General features: G+C 41.4%; 2 protein-coding genes and 1 long non-coding RNA gene across 3 annotated transcripts in view; 2 read left to right on the forward strand and 1 right to left on the reverse strand.

The window, feature by feature from the left end:
- AGBL3 (ATP/GTP binding protein like 3) overlaps positions 1–10367 on the forward strand; it is a 59491-nt gene extending 49124 nt beyond the window's left edge. Inside the window, exons 16-18 of the mRNA XM_034672560.1 lie at positions 4385–4433; positions 5798–5994; positions 10132–10367. Of these exons, the coding sequence (XP_034528451.1) occupies positions 4385–4433; positions 5798–5994; positions 10132–10367 (482 nt within the window). The remainder of the gene's footprint in view (positions 1–4384; positions 4434–5797; positions 5995–10131) is intronic.
- Positions 1–25721, reverse strand: part of LOC117804579 — a 51727-nt gene extending 26006 nt beyond the window's left edge. Inside the window, exon 1 of the long non-coding RNA XR_004629101.1 lies at positions 25588–25721. This is a non-coding gene — a long non-coding RNA (uncharacterized LOC117804579). The remainder of the gene's footprint in view (positions 1–25587) is intronic.
- A 58-nt stretch (positions 25722–25779) lies between these two features.
- TMEM140 (transmembrane protein 140) overlaps positions 25780–25877 on the forward strand; it is a 16699-nt gene continuing 16601 nt past the window's right edge. The window contains exon 1 of the mRNA XM_034672599.1: positions 25780–25858. The gene's annotated coding sequence lies outside the window, so the exon portion shown is untranslated. The remainder of the gene's footprint in view (positions 25859–25877) is intronic.

The raw sequence follows: 25877 nt of genomic DNA on the forward strand, positions 1-25877 counted from the left end.
TTGCACTACTGGGTATTTACCCCAAAGATACAGACGTAGTGCAGAGAAGGGCCATATGCACCCCAATATTCATAGCAGCATTGTCCACAATACCTAAATCATGGAAGGAGCCGAGATGCCCTTCAACAGATGACTGGATTAAGAAGATGTGGTCCATATATACAATGGAATATTACTCAGCCATCAAAAGGAACAATTTCTCAACATTTGCTGTAACATGGACGGGACTGGAGGAGATAATGCTAAAAGAAGTCAAGCAGAGAAACAATTATCATATGGTTTCACTCATTTACGGAACATAAGAAGTAGGAAGATCAGTAGGAGAAGAAAGGGGAGAATAAAGGGAAGAAGAAAGGGGGGGCAAACAGAGGGGGGAAGGAACCATGAGAGACTATGGACTCTGGGAAACAAACTGAGGGCTTCAGAGGGGAGGGGGGTGGGGGAATGAGATACACTGGTGATGGGTATTAAGGAGAGCATGTATTGCACAGTGCACTGGGTGTTATATGCAAGTAATGAATCATGGAACTTTACATCAAAAACTAGGGTTGTACTGTATGTTGACTAACATAATATAATAAAAATATTATTATAAAAACAAAACGAAACCCTTCTGTATCCACCCTGATGAATGAAAGAAAGAGAAAGAAGAAAACAGTTACATACAAAAGAAACCCATAAGGTTATCAGCTGATTTTTCAGTAGAAACTTCACAAGCCAGAAGAGATTGTCATGATATATTCAAAGTGTTAAGAGGAAAAAAATAATACTCTAGCAGGTAATAATACTCTACCCAGCAAGGCAGTCATTCAGAGTAAAGGCAGTGATAAAGAGTTTCCCAAATAAAAGTAAAGGAATACATGACCCCAAAGCCAGCCTTACAAGAAATGTTAAAGGGGAGTCTTTGAGGGAAAGGAAAGACCATAAGCAGGAGTAAGAAAAGTAGGAAGCGTAAAAGCAATAAAATTGTATCTATAAAAATCAGTCAAGGATTTCACTAAATAAAAGAATGTAAAATATGACACCATATACCTAAAATGGGGGGAGAGGAGTAAAGAATGAATTCAAAATTAGGCAACCATGAATTTAAAATAGACCGCTATATATATATAAGATGTTAAATAAAAAACAGTAACCACAAATAAAAAATCAGTGACACACAAAAAATAAAGGGAATCAGGTATGTCAGTAAAGAAAGCCAGCAAACCATGGAGAGGAGAGCAAGAGAAGAAAGGAACAGAGAAGAACTACAAAATCAACCATAAAACAAGTAACAAAATGGCAGTAAGTACATACCTATCAATAATCCCTTTGGGGGCGCCTGGGTGGCACAGCGGTTAAGCGTCTGCCTTCGGCTCAGCGTGATCCTGGTGTTATGGGATTGAGCCCCACGTCAGGCTCCTCTGCTATGAGCCTGCTTCTTCCTCTCCCTCTCCCCCTGCTTGTGTTCCCTCTCTCGCTGGCTGTCTCTATCTCTGTCACATAAATAATAGAATCTTTAAAAAAAAAATAATCCCTTTGAATGAAAATGGACTCTATGCTCAATTGAAAGACACAGGGTGACAGAATGAATAAAAAAAAAATCTATATGCTGCCTACAAGGAATTCATTTAGACCTAAAGACACATGCACACCGAAAGGGAAGGAATGGAAAAACATTTATCATGCAAACTGAAGTGAAAATAAAGCTGGACTAGCCATACTTAGAGCAGACAAAATAGACTTCAAAACAAAGACTGTAACAAGAGACAAGGACATTACATAATCGTTAAGGGAACAGTCCAACAAGAAGTTATAACGTTTATAAATATTTATGCACACAACGTGGGAGCACCCAAATACATAAAGCAGCTAATAACAAACATAAAGGAAGTAATCAATAGTAATACTATAATAGTAGGGGACTTGAACACCACACTTACATCAATGGATAGATCAAACAGAAAATCAACAAAAACACAGTGACTTTGAATGACACATTGGACCAGATGGATCTAACAGATATACGCAGAACATTCCATCCTAAAATAGCAGAATACACATTTGACAAAGTACAACATCCATTCATGATAGAAAACCTTCAAGAAGGAGGAAAATGAACAGAATACCAAAGACCTGTGGGACAATTTTAAAAGATGTAATATACACACAGTTGGAATGCCAGGAGGAGAGGAAAAAGAACGGAACCACAGAAAACAAATATTTGTATTGTTAGTGTGTTGTCCAAATATAAACTATAGTTTGCTCGTATATCTGCATGGTTGGCAGTGAAAAGGTAAAACTTGGCAAATTTCATTTCCATCTATAAACTTCTGATCAAAGAAATTGAAAAGATCTTACCAGCTACATGTCTTCATACCTTGTACTAAAAAATAGTGTAACTTGATATCTTGTGATATTGAGGCTTTCATAATGAAAGTTTTTGGCCACTTTTTAGTTTCCTCAAAATTTGCAGAAACAATGAAATTTTTGACTTTACAGAAAGGAAGAAGATTGCCTCGTTCAACCTGGGCCTACGAGATGTCTATCATTGTTGCCAGCCATAGAGAAGCCATCAAAATGTTGGTCTGCCATTAAATCACATTTTCGACATACGGGACAAGAACGACCTCTAATTTGGAAATAGTTTGAAGATGAGAATTCAGGGAAGCGCTACAGTAAAATAATTTATATGCTGTTTCTCTAAAACTGTTTGAAGATCTTTAAAGAAGCACCAAGAACTGTAGGAAAGGATTCACTGCACCTGAACTATTTGGTATTGTGTGTACGTTATGACAAAAACTCACACAGTGAAAAAAAAAATGACATTTAGGGGAAAGAAAGACTGCCTCAGAACTCAAAGATACGTCACCAGAAAGGGGCGGCCAAATGAAACAGCCATGAAAACTGGAATTTATTTGAACTCCACCTTCAGTTTAAGTTCAGATTACCTCTGTGATTTATAAACATTTTCCCCAAAAAGTTTAACATATAGAGACATCCGGTGTACTTCAGAGGGTCTAAGAACAATGGACACTGCAGACGTGCAGAGCCTACAGGATGGATTTAAAGATGCAAATGGCCCAAATGCCAGAAAGCTAGTCTACTAAAAACAAGCTTGTCGATACCAAGCGGATGGACATTTTTAAAGCGATGGAAGCTAATTCCTCACAAGTCCAAACACCTGCTGCTGCGAGTAAGTAAAACCATGCTCCATGCTCAGATTTGTCTGTTGATGGGGTCTCTAACTTGGTGTCATTGCACCGGGCCGCCTCTAGCGACCCGTGTAAAAGAGCGCTTGATAAGAGGAGACCAGTAAGTCAGGTCTCTGAACGTGTTCAGTGTTACCACTAACGTAAAACAGGACATCCTAAAGGTACAGGCAGTTCAGAGAAGTATTATCAGAAAAGCAAACACAAAGTGCAAAAATATCCTACTTTATCATGGGACATAAACTCATCATTGTTAATTTTTATTAAATATAAGAAGTATCTGTTAGCTCCATTATATTTACATTCAGCTTTTAAATGTCTTATATTTATGTGTCCTAATGCACAATATGAATTATAAAATTTATCCAAAAAGGAGTTAAAACCTGTATCAGAGGAGAGAAACAAACAAAAATATTGTTCTGTTTTTCTCACACATACTGTTTAATGTGTTCTGTAAATTACTGCTAATTGCCACTGTTAACTGGTCCTATTGTTTTCCCTATATAATAGTGTTATATAACAACAGCAAATACAGAATGTCATTTTAAATACCTGTATTTTAATGTTAAAATCACAATACATGTGACATACAGCTACCTGTTACATATTATACTATTTTTTTGGTCAACCATGGCTGTGTCCTGGGTGGGCTCTCTAAACAGTCACCTTTCTGTACGTGTAGATATCCTTCATAGATTTAACATATGTATTTTCAGTTCTGAACTGTTTGACAGTTATTGGATAGGTATTTCTACTGTTTGCTGTTCTTTTTTTTTTTTTAAAAGATTTTATTTATTTATTCGACAGAGATAGAGACAGCCAGCGAGAGAGGGAACACAAGCAGGGGGAGTGGGAGAGGAAGAAGCAGGCTCATAGCGGAGGAGCCCGATGTGGGGCTCGATCCCATAACGCCGGGATCACACCCTGAGCCGAAGGCAGACGCTCAACCGCTGTGCCACCCAGGTGCCCCTGTTTGCTGTTCTCTTGAAACAGTTTAATTAAAAGGCTTCTAGGGGGAAAATGTACTAATACACTTCATGTCTGAGTGAAACAACGGCAGATTAATTGAAGATAAGCTCAGTTAAGCTAGCCATTAAATGTACGAATGAGGTAATTGTCAAGAAGTAAAAATACTAAGTTTCATTAATCTTTAAAAAAATCTCCATTAATTTTATGGTATATTCTCTTTTTAGTGAAAATACCTGGACAAGCTCCTGGTTGGCTTCGAAAAAGATATTTGAGGTAGGAGAACTAGATTTCTTCTACCTGACTACCTTCTTCCTCTAGCTTCTGTGATTTTGATTTTGAATTAAAGCAACAGGTAAAAGTAGCTTTTTTTTTTTTAAAAGATTTTATTTATTTATTTGACAGAGACAACCAGCGAGAGAGGGAACACAAGCAGGGGGAGTGGGAGAGGAAGAAACAGGCTCATAGCTGAGGAGCCTGATGTGGGGCTTGATCCCATAAAGCCAGGATCACGCCCTGAGCCGAAGGCAGACGCCTAACCGCTGTGCCACCCAGGCGTCCCAAAAGTAGCTTTTTTATAACAATTGCTAATTGATGTCTCCTTATATTCTCCATAGTATCTGTGCCTAGGCCAGTGTTATATGTAGCAGTGCTTATGTGATGCATTTTGAAGGATATTGAGATTTCCGTTTTTCCAAACTATCCCCAATGGGTGCCTTAAAATCTACAATTAGACATTTATTTCTATGCACTTGTCACTGCATTATCTGAGTTTCTCTTTAAAAAAAAATTTTTGCTGGCATAAGATAATTATTTAGCACTTTAGAATGGATGACTATCAAATTACAACCTGTAATAGCAACTGGAGCATTGGTCACATAGGGCTAATACTAGTACCTAAAAACTAGAAGAATAGAAAGTGAAATCAGGGATAACATCAATAAACTTGGTAGTTTTGTCTAAACCAGTAATTACTATATCACTAGCCCCCTTGGCAAGTCTTCCTGTTCTTAGGAATGATGACACGAACATGTCATGGAGTAGTCTGAACCATGAGTAGTAAGTATCTGAGGGTAGACTGAATTTGTCCAACAGAGGGAACATGGTTTGTGCTTTCTTCCTTCCTTGCCTCTTCTAAGAACTTGGCTTCTATTCAATATAATGGGTTCTGTGGACATATGCAGACTCTCCTACCCCCCAAACCTACAAAACAGGTAGGAAACCATCTTTGGGCATGCCTGTACTTGGACCTAGAACTGATCAAACTAAGACAATTTTTACAAATATATTATTTATCATATCTATGGAAAGAAATCAAATGATATATCAAAATAAGAGAAAGTAGAAAAAGTATTGGAGTTACAAGATGTAAATTCTAGACCTGCCCCTCCCCCTTATTAGCTGCGTGATCTTGAGCAAATAGCTTAACCATTCTGATTCCTTACCCTGATGTAAGATTGGGATAACATTGGCCATCCTGCCTAGATCACAAGACTGGTGAGATCCCCATGTGAGATAATATCTGTAAGTCTTCTTTACATACTGTGAGGTGTAATATACAAATGCAACATGGCATTACATTACTCTTGATTAGATAGTTCACTGTTGACCCTGAAATCAGAGTATCCAATTTCTTTCAGCTCCCAAAACAGGTTTCAGAGGCTCAGTAAAGACCAACAAAGACGGTTGTTAGAAACCGGTGAGAAGCCAATCCACGAAATAATTCAGCCCAAGAACACTGATCTGTATGGAAACTGTTTCAAAGTGACATCCTTCAAGTGTCCTATGAGCACAGAGACTCCCAGTTGGACTGAGAAGACAAGGATACCAACAGAAGGTGGTTTTTTTGTTTGTTTGTATGTTTAGGATTTTAATAAATACAAAGGTTGCTTTCACTATCTCATTATTAATAAATCCTATGAAATTTGGGTTATGGGAACTGTTTATAAATAGGATTAATAGCCATTTTATTCCTGATTCTGAAAAATAGTTGATGAATTTCTATATGAGTTTAATACAGAAAAAAGTTTGATATAGCTTTGAAAAAAATCTATTTAATTTGCCTTATTCCCAATACCTCATCATTGATGCCTTCTCCATACAATACAATAAAAAAGAAAGAAACTGACACACACGACATGGATGAATCTCAGAATCGTTGCGCTTAGTACAAGAAGTCAGACACGGAGAAGTAAATGCTGTATGAAATCTCAGGTATACGAACTGCAAACTAATTATAGAGACAAAAAACAAAACAAAAAAACCAGATAAAGCTTTCCTGGAGGAGAAGGGATAGAGTAGGAGATGAAGGGAAGAATGGACTGGAAAGGAACACAAGGAATCTCTTAGGGATCTCTTTTCTGGATCCTGAATGCGGGGGTGGTTTCACAATTGTTCACAACTGTTGAACTGCCGGAGTTGCAGTTTCCAGAGCAACGAGCTAGGTGGAGTTATCCTCTGCTGAGCTGGTGAAGACTGAGGGCAGAGCAGAGATTCGGTTTAGACTTGTGTTTGAAATGCCTTTCAGACACTGAAGCAGAGGGACTGAACTAGCCGTTGGATACGGGAGTCTGGAGTTTAGGGAAGAGGTCTGGGCTGGATGTACATTTAGGAATTTTTAGATAAAGATAGGATTTTAGGGCGTGAACATGGATGAAACTCCTAAGTGAGGACGGATCTAGAAGCAGGTTAAGGAGCAAATCCTTGGGGATTTCAGTACGGACGGATCAGGACAAGAGTAAGAACCAACAAAGAAGCAAAAGGCGCACTTGTGGTGGGTTAGGAGGAAAACCAAGAGGAAGCTAAGTGAGAAGGTAGAGCAAGGAGGAGGGAATACCCACTAAGTCTAGAGCTTCTGGTAAGTGAGGTGGATTTACGATTGGCTTTTACAACATGAGGTTTTGTTCAGGATCTGGATCAGAGAAATTTCAGTAGAATGACAGAAGTACAAATCTAATTAAGGTGTATTTTAAAATAGGAGAGAGACTGGAGACTGGTAGTCTTCATGGAATTTTGTTGAAAAGGGAGGCTTTTTTTCAGTGTCCCTCCCAGCTACTAAAAATTCTGTTTCTCAACCTTATTCAGCCTTTCCTGAGCGAGATTCTCATCGCTTCTTGATTACGTTATCTTACAGGCATATGTCCTGGTGAAACTTGATGACATACTAATAAAAACTCTACAATTTTTTTTTTTTACCTGAAGTAAGTCACTTCAGAAGGAGCTATCTTTTCTTACTCTTCTGTGTTGTCCCTTTCTGTACAATATATGCATTTAAGGCTATACATTTTCCTCCTCTAAAATGTCTGAGCTTTGTTATCACTCAGTTTATTACACAAGAAATTCTGTCCTTTCCCGTTACTGAACTTATCAAGTAGGAAATGAGATGGATTCTGTCAGAGATTAATGAGAGGTCCAATCAGACTTCTTCAGTTCTGGAAGGGTTTATATTTACTGATGAGCTATGGCACAAATACAGAAATTCAGCTGACTGAGGAGAGTAGGGGAGGAGTAATAAATCCTGGCAGACAGGTTTCTATGTAAGTCATTTCTTTTTTGGATTTGGTAAACACAAAGCCAGTACCCTTGCAGTATCCAGTCTCCTGTTTAGCTTGACCACCAGCGCCCGGAAGTGAGTCACGGCATTCCCAGCATCACCGAGTCTCCCTGGAACACGCTTTACCCCACAGGTGGTTCATATTAGCCTCCTATCACCATTTCACCTAGCGGTGAAACGTGTATCAGTCCGGACACCAAAAAGAAATCCAGTCATTGAGGCTGAGTGATGGGTTTAAAAGGGAGTTTCTTATACTATTTTTTTGGGGGGGCGGTATTGAAATGTCTAAAAATGAAGTCCCAACGTGTACTCTGCCAGCTGTCAGTGCCCCAGATCTCCTGCCCAACGACCTCCTCGGTGGTAACTCCAGTGATTGCCCTCTTTCTCACTTTCTCAAAAGAGCCAACACTCACTTTTCATACTGGACAATTTCTTTTTAAAAAGCCTTACTGTGGAAAACTCAAACACAAACAAAGTCGAGAGAATACGATCACGAACCCCCCCCCACCCCGGCCTAGGCCCCGCCCTTAACAGTCAGCGTCCTGCCCCTCCTTCATCTGTGTTCCCACTACTTTTTTTCTTTGCTGAAGTATTTAAATCAAGTTCAGCAAATCATATCATTTTGCCCATAAATAGTTCAGTGTATATCTCTAATTTTTTTAACAATGCATAACACATTTCATGCTTTTATTCTAAGTTTATTTTACTTTTTAGTATGTTGTCTGCATCCCACCTTAGGCATTATAAGTAATCCTGCCACATCCTTTAAAATGTCTACTAGTCTTCCTTCAGGCTTTCCTTCATGTCTCTTCCTGAGTATATTGAATTTTAAAGAATTGTGTTAAAATACACATGAAATAATATTTACCATTTTAACTATTTTTAAGCGTAAAGTTCAGGTATTGTTAAGTACATTCACCTTGTGCACACAATCTCCAAAATTCTTTTCATCTTACAGAACCAAAACTCTATACCCATTAAACAACTCCCCATCCCTCCCTCCTCCCAGCTCCTGGCAACTATCCTACTTTGAATCTCTCTGACTTCGACTATTCCAAGTACCTCATATAAGTGGAATCAAATATTTGGAAGACAAATACATTATTCGTCTTTTTGTGACTGGTCTGTTTTCACTGAGCATAATGTCCTCAAGTTTCATCCACAGTGTCAGGAGGTGTCAGAACTTCCTTCCTCGTTACGGCCGAGCGATACTCCTTGCGTGCGTCCAGCCCGTGTTGTCTATCCGCACGCCCATCAGTAGGCGCTTGGGTTCCTTCTCCTTTTTGGCTACTGTGAATGGAATAATGCTGCTTCTATGATCACACACAAATAACTCTTTGAAACTCTGCTTTCAGCTCTTCGGGGCACATACCCACACGCACAAGTGCTGCGTCCTATAGTAATTCTGTTTTCGATGTTTTGAGGAAGCACCATACTTTTCTTCATCGTGACTGCACCATTTTACATTCCCAGCAACAGTGCGCCAGGTTCTAATTTCTCCACATCCTTGCCAACACTTGCTATTTTCTGAGGGTTTTTTTTTTTTGTATAGTATTCTTACTAATGGAAGAGGGAGATAAACACTTTTTTTAAATGTTATAATAATTATCACAATTAACAAAATAAACAATAATTCTTTCATATCCTGTAGTAAAGAAGGGATTTCCAGCATGCCCTTCCCATGGCCTTTCCCATATCTCCATCCTTCTGTTTCCCAACATCAGAAGCTTTGCTGTCATCACTGATTCCTCTCTTTCTCATCCCACACTAATTCATTAGTAAAATCTCAAAATATAGGGTCATATGACAGCAGGGTCCTGCTAAAACAAATCTAAGATGGTGACACTGCTCTGCTCAAAACCTTTCAGCAGCTCCCCGTTTCACACTCGGTGAAATCAGTCTTTACAATGGCCTGTGAGGCCCGTGTGAACTCAGTCCAAGTCACCTCGCTGAACTGCTATCTTCGCTCTTTCCCCTTAATTCAATCTGCTTTAGCCGCTTGTGCCACCTGGGTGATCCTTCAACACACTACCATGCTCCTAGCTCAGGGCCTTTGCACTTACTAGTTTTCTTGCCTAGAATGCTCTTTTCCTCTGGTATCTGCTTGACTCACTCCCTAACTCCTTTGACATGTCAGCTTCACAGGGAGGCCCTCCTGAACACCTTTTAAGAAATGGAAATCAACTCTTCCCCCAAGAATCCTTTATTCCCCTCCCCAGCTTTATTTTATCCTGTAAACGTTATCATTATCTGACATCTTATATATATTACTTATTTGCTACTTTCTGACCGTGTAATTAAAGTAGAAGCTTCAAATGGATAAGAATTTTTAGATTGATCCTTGGCACAGAATGTTCAGTAAATAATTGCTGAGTCGATTCAGTTCACGTATCTATACACATATTTGTGGTTGCTCCCCAGATCAGCATCACAACTTTAAAAGCAAAATGAAAGAATGTACTTCTTTCCAGAGCAAGACGACTGGCATAAATTGGACAGATGATGAGAAAAGAATCTACAGGGATAAACGAATAGCTCAAACTCAAGAAATATTGCACTATTTGCTCCCCATCATGGAAAGCACTAAAAACGTGCAAACCCCTCCGATGAAACAAATACTCAACCCAAGAACCAACTTCCAAGTCCAGCATCAGTAAGTCAATACGATTTGGGCATTCTCAGCTATTTAATACATTTTTATAAGGAAGCAATGCTTATTAATTCATTATCCTAAGAAACTAACATACACTCTTAAAAATGGTGGCAGCTACACCACATTTGACAAAGGGACAAAAACCCAAAGCCATCAGAAGACATTGGATATGTGAAGGGAGTAGGTCATCAGGCCTTATTTGATTGTTTATTTGTATGAAATCACTCATTAGTTTGGATCTCTGAGTAAAGTACGCTGAATAAAGTACGACTGTAGCCTGATTTCAGATTTCTCTGATGTGTTTAAGCCTTATAATCCTAGGGAGCAACCAGCATTAGAAATAATTAACTTGAATTACTTAAGCTTATTGATATTCAGAGGAAAGCATTAAGAATCAGACCAGACTTCTTTTAAAGATAGTAAAAAAAAAAAAAAAAAATAGAACCATCACTAAGACTAAAAGGAAATACATATACCTAAAAGACAGCAGGTGATGGATAGTAAGGAGGGCACATATTGCATGGTGCACTGGGTGTTATACGCAACTAATGAATCATCAAACTTTACATCAAAAACCAGGGATGTACTGTATGGTGACTAACATAATAAAAAAAACATTAAAAAAAATAGCAATAGGAAATGAAAAACAAAAATAAAAAAAATAAAAGACAGCAGCAAGCTGAAAATAATATCAACAAATCTTAAGTATCTTTGTGTGCTAAACACAATTCTGTGTTTATACACACACACACACACACACAAAATTTTACATTCTACATGTAAGGAAACTGAGGTACAAAGAGATTAACTAATTCGTCCAAGGTCACACAGCCACGAGGCATTCTGTTTTCAGAGTCTGGTATATTCTCTTTAAAATATAAATGAAAAACAGAGGACCAATAAACTGAATATTCACAGATAACCTACATATCAATGACAAAATTGTGAATATTTCAGTAGGAAAATGAGCAAAGGCTAAGAACCAGAAATTCACAAAGAAAAAACTGGTCAATGAACATTTAAAATGCTTAATCTCACTTAAAGGAGTGCAAATTAAAACAATAATGAAATACTATTCATTTCTGCTTCTCAATGGAAGAATTTACTCACTGATGGTTGAAATATGAACTGATATTAGAGTTGTTTTTCTTTTGGTTTTGGGGGGTTTTTTTGATGCAGAGTTTTGGAAGGCAATCCAACAATATAAATGAAAAATCCTCAATATCATACATTCCTTTTGACTAAAAAATTCCACTTTTAGAAATTAAACCTAGGGATGGGGATGCCTGAGTGGCTCAGTCTGTTGGACTCTTGATATTAGCTCAGGTCATGACCTCAGGCTCTGTGCTGAGCATGGATGGTACTTAAGATTCACTCTCTCTCCTTCTCCCTCTGCCCCTCCCCCACCTCTTTCTCTCTCTCTCTCACAAAAAAAAAAGAGAGAGAAATTAAACCTCGGGAAAAGGGGGGGACCCTAGTAGGTAAGAGGTTTCTGTAGTGATGTTTGTTTTTTTTTAAGATTTATTTATTTTAAAGAGATTCGAATGAGTGAGGGTGGGCGGCGAGAGACAGAGGGAGAGAGGCTCTGAAGCAGACTCCCCACTGAGCGCAGAGCCCAATGCAGGGCTTGACCCCATAACCCTGAGATCATGACTGAGCCAAAATCAGACGCTTAACTAAGCCTCCCAGGCACCCCGATGTTCATTTCAGTATCGTTTATAAGAGTCAAAGGAAAAGGAAAAGAAATGAACCCAAATGTTCAACAATAGAAAAACTGCTTAAATTATAATATATCCATAAAATGAAATATTATGTAGCTATGAATATTGTAAGTCCAGATTAGTTAACATGGGATAATGTTCACAATGCATAAATAAAAACCACAGAACTTTGGTATGGTTGCATTTATAGACTATATAAACCTATGTAATGTGTGCATATTACACACAAACACATGTATACCTAGAAAAATCTCTGGTAGCACCTAGCCCCAACAATGATTATCTCTGGATAAAGTATTGACAGAGGATGATATTCCTTTTTATGCTTTTTTTCCCCTAATTTTGATTAATGCCTATTTCTTTACAGTATAATCAGCAAAGTCAATAAAATTACAAGAATAGGCAACTGGTGACAGTTTTGAATCAGAAGGGACACCTATCATGCGGGGGAGGGCAGTGCCTAACAGAAATTGTATCTAATTGGCCAGCTAATATGGGAGAACAGATAGCATAGGCCCAGGCAAACAAGGGATCAATCACATATGATAATATCAGCAGACTAAAAAATCAGGAAACTAATAACAAAATACAGTAGAGCTAGGCAAAGGTGACAATTAAGACATAGCTTGATTTTTATTCATTATTTTCATGAGAGATCTCTTACACACTTTGAACCCAGAAGTGTACTCAGTGTGGATTGGCCTGAGTCCAGAAGGGTAGACAGCTAATAGTTGTATTAATTAAGAACTATTTGGTTGCAAATAACAAACCAATTTAAGTTAGCTTAATCACAAAGTATAGGGTAGGGTAGGAGAGAAGAAGTATAAGAAAATCCAAGACTATTTATGGAGATAAAGGGGAGAGAATTCAGCAAGGTCTCAGAAAAGGGCTGAACTAGGTGATGGAAAGCCACCTGAACTCTTCATCCATCTGCAGTCTCTGCTTTTCTCTCTCTACAGAAAACTTGTCCTACCTCTTACCTGCACAAATTTGCATCCTCCAGCACTTTCACTTACAAGACTCACTCTCCCTCCCGATTCTAAGTTACAGGGAAGGAGAATCTGATTGGCAACCATGCCAGTGGGTAGAGAACAGATAGTTACAAATGGCGGATGAAAGGCCTACCCTTGTGGATCAAGAGGTGGTCCCCAGAGAAGGGCACATGGTGCCTGGGGCAGACCCTTCCCAAAAGTATCTACTTAGGTGTACATGGAAATAAGAAAAAATAGGAAAGTAGCAAGCAAGACCATTCTTAACAGATTAATTCACTATATATTCAAATACAATCAAGTGGATATTTTTTGCTCTTTGAACTTATTTCTTTATGGCTTTATATATTTTGTCTGACTGGCTCAGCACACATACTGTCACCCATAGTAAGTGATTACAGAGTAAAGTGAGAATAAACCAAAAAATGAGAAAAATCACACTTTTGTCAAACCATTTTAGACATCTATCCAAGTTTGGACTAGGGAGAGAATACTTAATGTGCTTTAACAGCTGGCAGAATCATACTAAAGAATGTAACATTTGAACATAATTATAGGGCTGGAACTTAAATTGTCTGTTCTGTTTGTAACCAAAATGAAGAGAGTCTAGGGGCTACTAGTCAGCGTCATTTAGCCGATGATTTACATCCTTATCTCTGTCAATCACAGCTCAGAAATCAGATGTTAAGCAATAAATCTCATATTTGGCATTCCATCTATTAGTGATAAAAATTCTTGAGAAAGACTCTACAGATCAAAATGTGAAGAAGAAATAGATGCAGCTTCCATCTTTTGGACTCACATTGATCTTTTTACTGACTATAGAAAAAAATGCATAGCATGTAACTAAGTATATTCTAATAGAATAAACAAGTAGATTTTTAGAGGAAAGTGGAATGTTAGAGAATATTTACTTTAAGTGTGTAGGTAAGGCACTGAGGCCTAGAGTCATTGTATTGGGAGGCTTGGGTCAGGGCAGGTATCTCAATAAACATATCCGCTCGGCATTCAGAAGCACAGGATGGGAGCAGTTCTGAAAAATCATGACCAGAAATTGAAGACATCGATCATTCTCAAAGAAATAAAGGTAAAAGTCCTAAGGGAAGATGAATTCACCAAAGGATTTAAAAGTAAGAGTTAAACTATGACAAATAACTAAGGACTACAAATACCTAGGGTACATGACAGAAACTCATTTATTTCATTGCTTTCCTAGACTAAAGCCCGCTACTTACGTAAATATAAAGAGATACAGCACGTCCTGGACACCACCCAGAAATCACCCCTTTATAAGCCAAAGGAATCTTGCGGTAAGCTCTCCAGAGTGGCTCCAGTCTGTGTCCCAGAGATCACTTGAAAATCTGTCACCTCTCAAAGTGCCCAAGAAGAAGAAAAAACACTCTCGAATCAAGGCCGCAAAGACTAACGACATGAAGCATCTCAGCAGCAAATGGGAGGCTGCTCCCTCCAGTTCTGAAAAGGATGCAGATGTTACCAAAGAAAAGAGTCTTCAAGCTGAAGAATCCAATGAGCAAAACTCTATGCAAATAGCTCCACACCCAACTAAAAAGAGGGATGCGCAACCACGTAAGAATCACGGACAACCCACCTTCTATTTGAAATTCCAAAGGGGCAAATAACTTAGCTTTATGCTACTCTGAAAACCGTGGATGAAAAATACCATATGCTTACATAGTAAAAAGAAAAGGAAAAGAAAAGCCCTCCCCAGCCCTCTATTTCTGTCCCTCTCCTTACACATACATACGCATGTGCTAAACTACAAAATCTAGGTAACCCATCTGCATTAGTGGCAACATCTTTCAGAGATTTAAAAAGAAATCACAGAAAATACAGAAATTTTAAAATCACTTATTTTTGTCGAGACGGAAAAAAAGTCTATGAACTTTTGAATTCTCCCAAAACAACGTATGCACAGAACACCAAACAACTAAGAACTCAAGGATGGAATGACATGTACTATCAATGACTTTAACATCCCTGCCAGGCACCTTAATGAATCAGTCAACAAACATCTTTTCTTGAATTTCTGTTTTATCTTTAGTGTCCTAGAAACCATCGATGATGTAAGACATTTCTCCCCACTAGATCACTGTATAATTGAATATATAAAACACACAAGACTAAAATAATTACAGAATAAGATGGTGCACAGGAAAGTGCTAAGTTGTACAGCTCCAACAATTAAAGAAAATACTATATATTAAAGGATGTTACTTGCAGAGCAAGTGTGTCACAAAATGGCACTGAAATGCATAGATTATGGTTCACAATGGTCATTTTACTTCTCAATATGTAGCAACAATGTAAAAGATTAGATGTGCAGTTTGCGTTAGAGCTAATGAATGTACATCTCCAGCCATTTATTCAAGGACACTGCAGAGAAATAGGGATGTTGGACAAATAATGGATGTGATAAGTGAGAAAACAAGAGTCCCAGGTCACCAATGGTGTCCACTACAGGATAAGACTAAGCAGAATGAGAAACAGGTAGATAAAGCCCATGAAAGTTCTAGGCTACAAGCTAATTAGGTCATGGTAGCAAGATGGAACGAGGAAAACCTAAGGTTGGGTAGTCTATTCTCAACAATTTCAATAACCAAAGAGGGTTCAAGGAGAGCTCACTGGGATAGTAAGAGAGTAACTGCTGTGTTTGTTTTGGTTTTATTTTTGGTTTTAATAGAGTTTATGTTTTAGAGAAAGTTCACAGCAATACCGAGCAGAAAGTACAGAGATTTCCCATAAACTCCTTGACACCCACACATAGCCACCCCATTATCACCATCGCCCACCATTTGTTACAACTAATGAACCTATACTGACACATCATTACCATCCAAAGTCCATAGTCTACACTAGGGTTTACTCTGGGTGTTGTACATTATGTGGGTTTGGACAAGTATCTAATGAGCTGTATCTACCGTTACAGTACCATACAGAGTAGTTTCACTGGGGCGCCTGGGTGGCTCCGTCGGTGAAGCGTCTGCCTTCGGCTCAGGTCATGATCCCAGAGTCCTGAGATCAAGTCCCACATCGGGCTCCCTGCTCAGCGTCGAGTCTGCTTCTCCCTCTCCCTCTCCCCTCTGCTGCTGCTCTCTCTCTCCCATGCTCTCTCAATATTTCTCTCTCTCAAATAAATAAATAAAATCTTAAAAAAAAAAAGTAGTTTCATTGCCCTAAATATTCTCTCTGCATAGTCATCTTTCTCTCCCCCCTAACCCCTGGCAACCACTCACCTTTCTGCTGTCTATATAGTTTAACCTTTTCCAGAATATCACATAGTTGGAATCATATGGTACGTAGCCTTTTCAGATTGGCTTATTTCACTTAGTAATATGCGTATAAATTTTATCATGTCTTTTCATGGCTTAATAGCTAATTTGTTTATAATGCTGAATAATATTCCATTGTCAATAAAATTTATAAACTTCTGGCAATGTTAACTAGGAAAAAAAGACAGAAATTATTAATATCAGAAATTCGAGACCATCAGTACTGATACCACAGATGTTAAAAGGTTAATAAAAGAATATTCCAAACAACTCTCTACCCACAACTTGGTTAACCTATATGAAATAGACCAATTCCCTGAAAGACACAATCTGCCAAAATTCACACAGGAAGAAATAGACTAGCTGAATAAGCCTATTACCAACTAGAGAAACTGAATAATAAGTTGTCAAAAGAGAAATTACCAGGCCCAGATGGGTTGACTGAATTCTATTAAAAATTTAAGAAATTACACTAAATCTCTACAGTCTTTAATAGAAGATCAAAGCAGAGAAAATGCTTCCTAATAGTGTACGGAATAAAAAATGGTACGGACACTTTGAAAGACAGTTTGGTGGGTTCTTACAAAACTAAAGTTCTTACTATATGATCCAGCAATCACAGTGCTTGGTATTCACGGAAAGGAGTTGAAACTTACGTCCACAGAAGAACTTGCACACGGATATTAACAGCAGCTTTATTCATAAGGGCCAAAACTTGAAAGAAACCAAGATGCCTTTTAGTAATGGATGGTAAGTAAACTGTGGTGCAGCCAGACAACAGGTTATTTAGTATAAAAAGAAATGAGCTATCAAGCCCTGAAAAGATATGGAGGAACCTTAAATATTTATATTGCTATCCATTTTGAAAAATGAATGAGGGTGTCCAATTCTATCCATTACAGAAAAGCTGGTAATGGACTAACCCACCCTTCATAAACTAAAACCAAATCATCTACGTGAAATAATTGACTTCAGGAAATAAATGGTGAACAGCACAGGACTGTGATGCGTGTGAGGAGGAATATACGGGATAAACCCCCATTCACTCCCACCTTTCTCCCTAGAGGCATTTTCCAAACCATGATGCAGAGAAGTGGAGCCCAACAGTCTCACCGGCCAGAGTAAAGATCAGAGTTCACATCTGGAACAATAACTAAAATTTACAGGCAGGGTACTGAAAAAGAAGGAACCACAAAAAAAGAGCCCCTGAAATCTATGTAGAAAGTTTCCCTCAGGTCCTTGACCATGTCCTAAGATGTTTATGTAAAGGCAAGTAAATAGTAAACAGAGTAGAAAAGAGTCCTGGGAAGACACTGGAGTTCCAACTCGACCAGAATATAGAGACCTTGGTGAAAATCCCCAACATTGAATTGAAACCCCAGAAAAAACCCATGTCCTGTGAGTAAACACCATGCATAAGAGCAAGGGTTATATCCTAGGACTAAGGACAAAACTGGAATAGAACATTCTAACAAAGATTAATATAAAACCCCAACAAGAGAGCGATTATCTGCTAGTAATACAAATTCTCCCAGAACAAAACTAAATATTCTTTAGAAGAAGACAATATAATCCAGCCCATCTATAATGTATTAACACCATGTCTAGCATATAATTAAAAATTAGGAGACATGGGGGAAAAAAGGTGACCAATAGTCAAGAGAGAAAGTAGACAACAGAAGCAGGCCCAGAGATAACCCATAAATGGAGTTAACAGAAAACACTTCAAAATGATCATTATGCTAAAATTTATACAGGAAAAGGTGAACAAAAATCAATGAAAACATGGAGCATTTCAACACAATTAGGCTTTAAGAAAGAATCAAACTGACATTCTAGAACTGCAAAATACAGTATCTGAAATTAATCATTCATTACATGGGTTTAACAGCAGGCTAGAGACAGAAGACCTAATCAGTTTTTGGTCAACAAGAGCTATCCAGAATAAAATTTAGAAAAAAAAAAAAAAACAGAATAGAGGGTAAGAGAGATTTGGGACATACAGTCCCTAACTTTTAATGTGTAACTGAGTTCCAGAAGGAGAAGAGGAAGAGAATGAGAGAAGCACTATTTGAAGAAATCTGCCCAAGTGAAGCTCAGCAGGGCTCAAGCGGGATAAATATGAGGAAAACCATACTTAAAACACATCATAGTCAAACTGGTAAAAACCAAAGGTAAAAGAAAATTGGCGGGGGGGGGCGGCGGGGAGCCACAGTTCCTTCAAGTGAAAAACTATGAGAATTCGATCTGATTTCTTTTCAGGAACTATTGAAGCCAGAAGAAAATGGAATCACAATTTTAAAGAACTGAATGAAAACTGACAACCTGAAATTCTAGGTAAAAAAAAAAAAATCTGTTTAAAAATGGAGGCCACTATGAAAGAGGAGGGCCGAGTATCTACTGTGACACCATCCTCTCGGCAAACAGGACCCAGATTCTGTGTCATCTCTGGCTCCTCACGCAGGGCAGCAGGGATGCCTGGAGGAGCAGGCGTCCTGAAGTTGTCCCTGATCCATGAGCTCAGGCAGAGAGGGCTTTGTGAGATGAAACAAAGGACACACTAACTCCGGGGCTTTCGTCCTGACATCGTTAAATTGCTCTGTGTAATTAGGCCTTAAGAATGATCTGCCCTCCACCACCAAAATAAATAAATAAAAGTTATATTTCATTTTTATCCCAGAAGGGTGAGCACTCTTTCTGAATATAAAAAAAGGTTGCTTAAGTCATTTTACCCATAATAAAGACCTTTCATACCATGGCTGAATTCTTTTATTTTTTAAGGATTTTATTTGTCACAGAGAGCACAAGCAGGGGGAGCAGCAGGCAGATGGAGAAGCAGGCTCCCCACTGAGCAAGGACCCTGATGCAGGACTCCATCCCAGGACCCTGGGATCATGACCTGAGCTGAAGGCAGGCACTTAACCGACTGAGCCACCCAGGCGCCCCTGAATTCTTTACTTTTAGAAACTTGATTGGCGATTTCTCGTTCAAATAAATTATAAACAAACAATTATCACTTTACCAAACATCAGCCCCCTTCACTACCTGCCCCCAGCCTGGCAAGAGCCCCTGTTCTCCAGGTTCCTAGGCCGAGCAAACCCGGCGCCCTGCAGGATTCCCCGCCCTCCCGGGCTGACTGTTCTGGCTCCTACGGGAAAGGCTGGGTGGAGAGCACTGCTCCTGGCAGAGTCCTGGGTGAGGGAGAAAGCAGCCCAGGCCTCCGTCTGCGGGAGAGATACCAGGGCAGTGAGACTCCGTATAAAGAAGCAGAAGATGGCAAATTCCGCCGAGACAATGATGTGCCCCCCACAGCGGCACCCACAGGCCTGAAGATGACTGCGCGCTGGCGAAGGCGGCCGTGGCGGGAGGAGGCTGGGTCAGGGAGTCGCCTCACCCAGAGCACTAAGACTGAACTTCAGCAAGGCTCCACTGAGAACGCAGGAAACGTGAAGCCATCAGCAGTTCCCTTGAGGTCGCCTGAGTCCTTACCAGCGCGGCAACACGTCTCTGCCGCCGTGTGTCTGCGCTGGCCCAACACAGGCTCAGGCATGGCCCCAGGGAAGGGACATCCTTGTAACCCTGCCACACAGGACCTGGCTTCAGCCTGCAGAAGGAAACTAACTCAGAAGGAGAATGCTCACCCCAGACCGTGTGCTCTCCTGCACCTGTCTCCCCACTGTGCCCGAACATGCGCGCAGGCCGAGAACGTAGGCTAGGGCCCGATGCCACTTTCATCCGCTAGTCGGATGGGGCCTAGGGCGGCCAGAGCCGGATTAGTCTCTGCTGGCTGCAAGCCTTCTTGTATCCCCCTCCCCACCCCATGCACGACACACACCACGGCTTTCTGCGCGTGCAGCAGCCAACAAAGTTAGGGTGTAATGTTATCCAGCCAGGCCTCACCAGCCCTGCCTGACCCCGGTAGACTGGCCTGCACTGCCAGCACTAGTTTGTTTTAGAAATAGAACATTCCGCAGGGTTCCAAGCAGATAGCTGCGGTCCACCGGCTACCAATAAGCGGCAGCCAAGCTTCGGCGCCACGCAGCCCCTCACGCTGCCACAAGCTATCTTCCCAGCTTGGCTCGAGAGCAGTGCTCGGTGCTGGAGTCTGACTACGTGAGAGAAGGCCCTTCACTATATGCTATGATTTTTTTATCCTTAGTAAGAAGCTAACGTACTTTAAGGAGGAATAAAGGGGCAGCCACATGTCTTCTGTCCTGGTTGGAGAACACTGTTAGGTCAGTGAAAGGATCGCATGGGTTTATATGAGGCTATGGATCTCTCGGGGCACCTCTCGCAGAGGCCCGTCCTCTGAAGGTACAGACTCTGCGTCTGGCAATGCTTGAGAGCAATGTGAGTAGGGTGACCTCTTCACTTGAGGACCCAGTAGACCTCCCAAAAAAGAATCGAAAAGCAATCTCCCCAAACTGACAGGTTATTGTGCGATAATGGCTCATCTTTCAGAACAGACATGATCGGGGCGCCTGGGTGGCTCCATCGGTTAAGCATCAGACTCTTGGTGTCGGCTCAGGTCATGATCTCAGGGTCCTGGGATCAAGCCCCGCGTTGGGCTCCATACTCAGCAGGGAGTCTGCTTGAGATTCTCCCTCCCTCTGCCCCTCCTCTGCTTACTCATGCACATGCGTGCACGTGCTAAATAAAAAAAAGAACAGACATGATCAAAGACAGATTGAAACCCTTCCAGTCCCAACAAACTAATGCTAAAGGCATCTCAGAAAAAAAAAAAAAATGTAGAACTTCAGAGGGAAATAATGGATGGTTTGGATAAAAACACTCATCTACAGCAAAACCTAAGCCGCCTTCCCAAGAAGATGAGGAACAAGAGTGGGACCCGAAAGGCCAAAAAAAAAAAAAAAAAAGGCTTGAAAGTATTAGCCATGAATGACACAGGCTGTAAATGATAAAGGAGCCCATAAAACCTGCCTGAAACCCTGCTGAAGGAGCTACGTTTACCGGCTCTTTAGAGAAAATCCCCCAGATGGTCGGAATTTCCCCTTCCAAAGGAAGAGAGGACAGTTATGCCATGAGTTCACAGGGACCCAGGGTCACACGCAGGCCCCATTCAGAGGTCAATGCAGCCGACCCCGAGCACCCACACCCACGGCAGGACATCTGTTTTTTTTTTTTCCTCTCCAAAAGTAACTTAGATTTCAAGTACGCAATACGTAACGATTAACCATAATCACCATGCTGTACATTATGTCTCCAGACTCATAAACTGAAAGACTATGCCTTTTGATCAAATCTCTCCTTTTTCCTCTCAACCTAGCCTCTGATAAACTCAACTGTATTCTCTGTTACTTGGGGGGGGGTTGTTTTTGGTTTTTTTAGATTCCATTTTGTGCGATCATGCAGTATTTGTGTCTGGTTTGTTTCACTTAGCATAATGTCCTCCAGTTCAAGCCCTAGTCCATTTGTGAAAAATCAACCAAATAAGAAAATAAAAAATAATGAATAACGTCCTCCAGTGTCATCCATGTCGTTGCAAATAGGATTTCTTTCTCATGGCTGAGTAATATCCTGATATATAAGTATGTGTATATATGAAGGTATCGATTATATAATATGTAATCACATTTTCTTTATTCATCTGTCAATTTACTTAGATCTCAAGTATTATCACCCCCCAAAAATAAGTGAAGTGATGGATATATTAATTACCTTGATTGTGGTAATCATTTCACAATGTATATTATCATGTTGTACACTTTAAATATATGCAAGCTTCATTTGTCAATCACAGTAAAGCTGGAAAAAAACCATAAAAGAAGCAATTTCAATTTACCTCTAATGAACACTTTAATTGCTGTTTGATTTTTTTGTTTGCTCTTATTAATGTTTGAGAGAATTATAACTCCTGAGAGCATTTTTAAATATAGATGGGTTTAACTTAATTGTGATACATTATTTCTATTTCATCAGGTCCCCTAGAACGGAAGGATGTACATATTGCACTTTATTATTTAAGCCATCATTGACAATTTACAAAACCAGGCAGGATATTTGGGGGGAGGAAGACTATTTCAATATATTATTAGAAATCTGTAAAAGTAGCTTAATATTTACCTCAGTAAACTTATTGGTAATATTAGTTTTAACAAAATGAAAAACCTAAACAACGACGACGCCACAGTTAAACCTAGCAGGATTTTTACCGGTTCTAAATGCATAGATTAAGGGGCTTGCAAGTTACAACCATTTGTTTCTTTTGTAATTTTCTGAAATTTGTAATTTCAGATTTGTTCATGTATTCGACACTTAAACGTCCTTAGATTTTATTCAGTTAAATTTTGGGGGCGCCTGGGTGGCTCAGATGGTTAGGCGCCTGCCTTCAGCTTAGGTCATGATCTCAGGGTCCTGGGATGGAGCTGAGGGGAGCCTGCTTCCCCCTCTCCCTCTGCCCCTTCCCCCACTTGCACGCTAGCTCGCGCTCTCTCTCTCTGACTCAAATGAATAAATAAAATCTTAAGAGAAATTTTTTCCCCTTTAAAAAAACAATAAAGGGGCAGAGACCCAGTTCTAGAACAGCAGCCTGAGAGGCTCCTCCATCTACCCCTATAAGAACACCATCACTGCTTAAAAAACAACAACAGAAACCCTCATTTAAAGTCTCGGGAAACTGTCCTAAGGACATACAACAAATGAAGAAACATTTAAGAAAATGTACTCCGCCTCAGGCTTTAGCCATCCCCCCTCCCCCCTCCCCGCCGATTCAGCACGAGGGAAGCTCCCCTCTCCCTGAGCGGGTGGCCCAGGACACAGGGATCCCTGTCCCCCAGCTCCCAGTCAAGGGCTGTGGCATCTCCCTGGGAGGGCCGGGCGGCTAGCATTTCCCCCCGTCCCCACCTCTGTGTCGCAGAGCCTCAGGTCCTGGCAAGTACAGCCAAGAGGTCAGGGCCTCCCTCCGTCCCTCCCTCCCCCCAACCAGAGGGGCACAGCCTCCCCCCCCCCNGGGACGGGCCCACCCCCAACGTGCTCCCCAGCGATGTCGTTCCAGAAGAAGCCGGCCACTGCCTCAAGTACTTCGCCCCAGCAGGAGAGGCGTGCCCTGCGAGCGGAGAGCTCTGGGGTCCTCCCCAAGACACTGCGGTCCTTGGGACAGAGCCTGGGGAAGTTCCCTCGCAGAGTGCTGGCCGGACCAGTGGCCGTTTGGGTGACAAGCAAGGAGGAGGACGCTGGCGGCTTGCTTAGCCAGAGGCCGGCTGCGTTACCAGAGGGCGCCAGTGAGGGAGACTGCTAGAAAGAGCCTCTAGGGTGCAGGAAGGGAAAAAAAAAATGACACTTCCAGTTAAAAATGGCAAACTGGACCCACTTAATTTTGGTCCTTCTCGAAAACCCACTAAAATCATCATTTTTGTTTAAGACAAAGCTGCACAGATGAGGACAGGAGAGGAGACTATTTGGGAAGCTGTAAAGCAGAACAGCTTTAAAGTCGCAAAAATAGCATGAAGGCCAGATGGAATGGAATAAGGCTTTCAAAATTCTAGAGGCAAGTGACTTTTACCTAAAATGCTGTACTCGATCAGCCTTTGATCAAGTTTAAGGATAAAGACTAAATCCATAAAAGCCTTTGATAGTGGCGATAGGAGATCCGGAGTCAGGCCGAGGCAAAGGGAATCCCTAGGATTGGGGTGGAGGGGAGGGAAAGAAACTTCCAGGAGGACAGCAGTGTGTCCAGTAGGCAGCGGGTCCGAGGGCGTGGGGTGGGGGGTGGGCTTTCTCAGGAACAGGTCAAGTACCATGCAGACACACTTCTTGAAAAAAGATTTAAGATTTGCCGGTTGGATTGGTGTTAAGCACAGAGAAATCCAAGCAAACAAAGAATTAAGACACTTATTATCTCCAGGGAAGATGAACAGTTTTGCAGGGAAGGACAAAAAAAAGTAACAATTTTCCCCATGGGTCCACTACTGTGTGTGGTATTTACAAATTACAGTATTGCAGAATACTCATTTAAACAAACTCAATATAAGCAGTTTGGAAGGAAGAGGAAGATAAGACTCAAGCTGGAGGAGCCTGGAATCAGGGACAAGAAAGCTAAATCTTCATCTGTTACAGCTGAGAGTCAATTAGGCCTGAAACTGAAAACCCAGCAGTGCTGATACACGCAGGTTATTCTGAGAGCCGAGGTAAACACCTAAAGAATCTGCCGAAACAGGTGAAAGTACTTGCCTCTGGAGAAGGAGGGAGACCGTGGGTTTGCCGCTTTTCATAACCAACTCTGAACTGTTCGACTCTTTTGAAACTATGGGCATTATAGCTTCAAATAAATTTTTAAATACGTATTTTTATCTCTCGAATACCATGTCACTGTACTCACCAGTGTTTACCCATTTTCAGAGTTAACTATTTTATATTCGTATCAGAAAGTTCGTTCTGTCTCTACCTTGAAGGCCTTATCACGAAGGTTACGCTAAATACTGAGAAATTCTGCTTTGAATGCAAACAGCTGCCATCACTGCGTGCCCAGCGCTCAGTACTAAGCACTCTCACACCTTGTCTCCGATTTCCACAACAGCCATGGAAAGTAGGTGCCCTTTCCATTTCACAGAGAAGAAACTGAGGCCGATGCTGAGCTTGGTGAAATAATTTGCTAATCTGCAGCAGAGAGCCCTGACCCCAGAGCCCCTCTTCTTCCTATCCAACCTCCTCTTTCTAGGGTTTGAGTTTAAAAGAACTACGCGGGGGGGGGGGGNGGGGGGGGGGGGCAGTTCAAAGAACTCTCCCCAGTGGGGAAGGAAGGGGGAGGGGAAGAGAAGCCTGCAGGATTCCAGTATCCCTAGGGTACCTGCCTCCTGACCTAACCGAGCTTTGCTCCAAGCTGGAATTCCCAGCTGGTCCTGCGAACCAAGGAGTCAACTTTTCAGCTCCGTCTAGGAGCCCCGAAGGTTACAAAATAAAAGCTTCCTCCTCTTATTTTGAAGGAAGAGACGTTCCAGCTGCCCCAGCACCGGCCTAAACACCCTGGTGGGAACGCGAGGCACACCAGGGTCCGGGCCCCAGAAGCCCAGGCACCCCACAAAGCCGACTTCGGGGAAGGCAGGGACAGACGGTCGACGCGCTTCCCACGGGGTGGCCCGAGGGCTTGGGCCAGAGGCTGGGGAAGGTCCCCTGTGAATAAAGTTCTCGGTCGTGTTTCCGCGGCGTCTACACCCTGGGCCGCGTGCTCTCCGGGAATCGTGTTGTTGTGAGAGCGAGACACTCACCTGACTCTTGCCGGCCCTCGGCTCCGGCGTGCGGACGGGCGCCGAACCACAACGTTGTTTACATCCCTCTTTTCTGGAAAGTCACGAGCCGCCGGCGAGTGAAGAAATGAAAGTGAAATCAGCTGACGGGACAGCCGTCCGCACACACGCCCCGACCTTCAGAGCGCCGTGGACTCGGGCCCGAGCGCGAATGCGAGCGGGGCCGCCGCCCGGGACCGCGTCCGCCCGCTCGGCCCGGCTCCCCCCGCCCCTCCGGAGCCTGCGGCGGGGGCGCCTGCGGGAAACCCGCG

Source organism: Ailuropoda melanoleuca, chromosome 1, assembly GCF_002007445.2.
Source record: "Ailuropoda melanoleuca isolate Jingjing chromosome 1, ASM200744v2, whole genome shotgun sequence".
Lineage (NCBI taxonomy): Eukaryota > Metazoa > Chordata > Mammalia > Carnivora > Ursidae > Ailuropoda > Ailuropoda melanoleuca.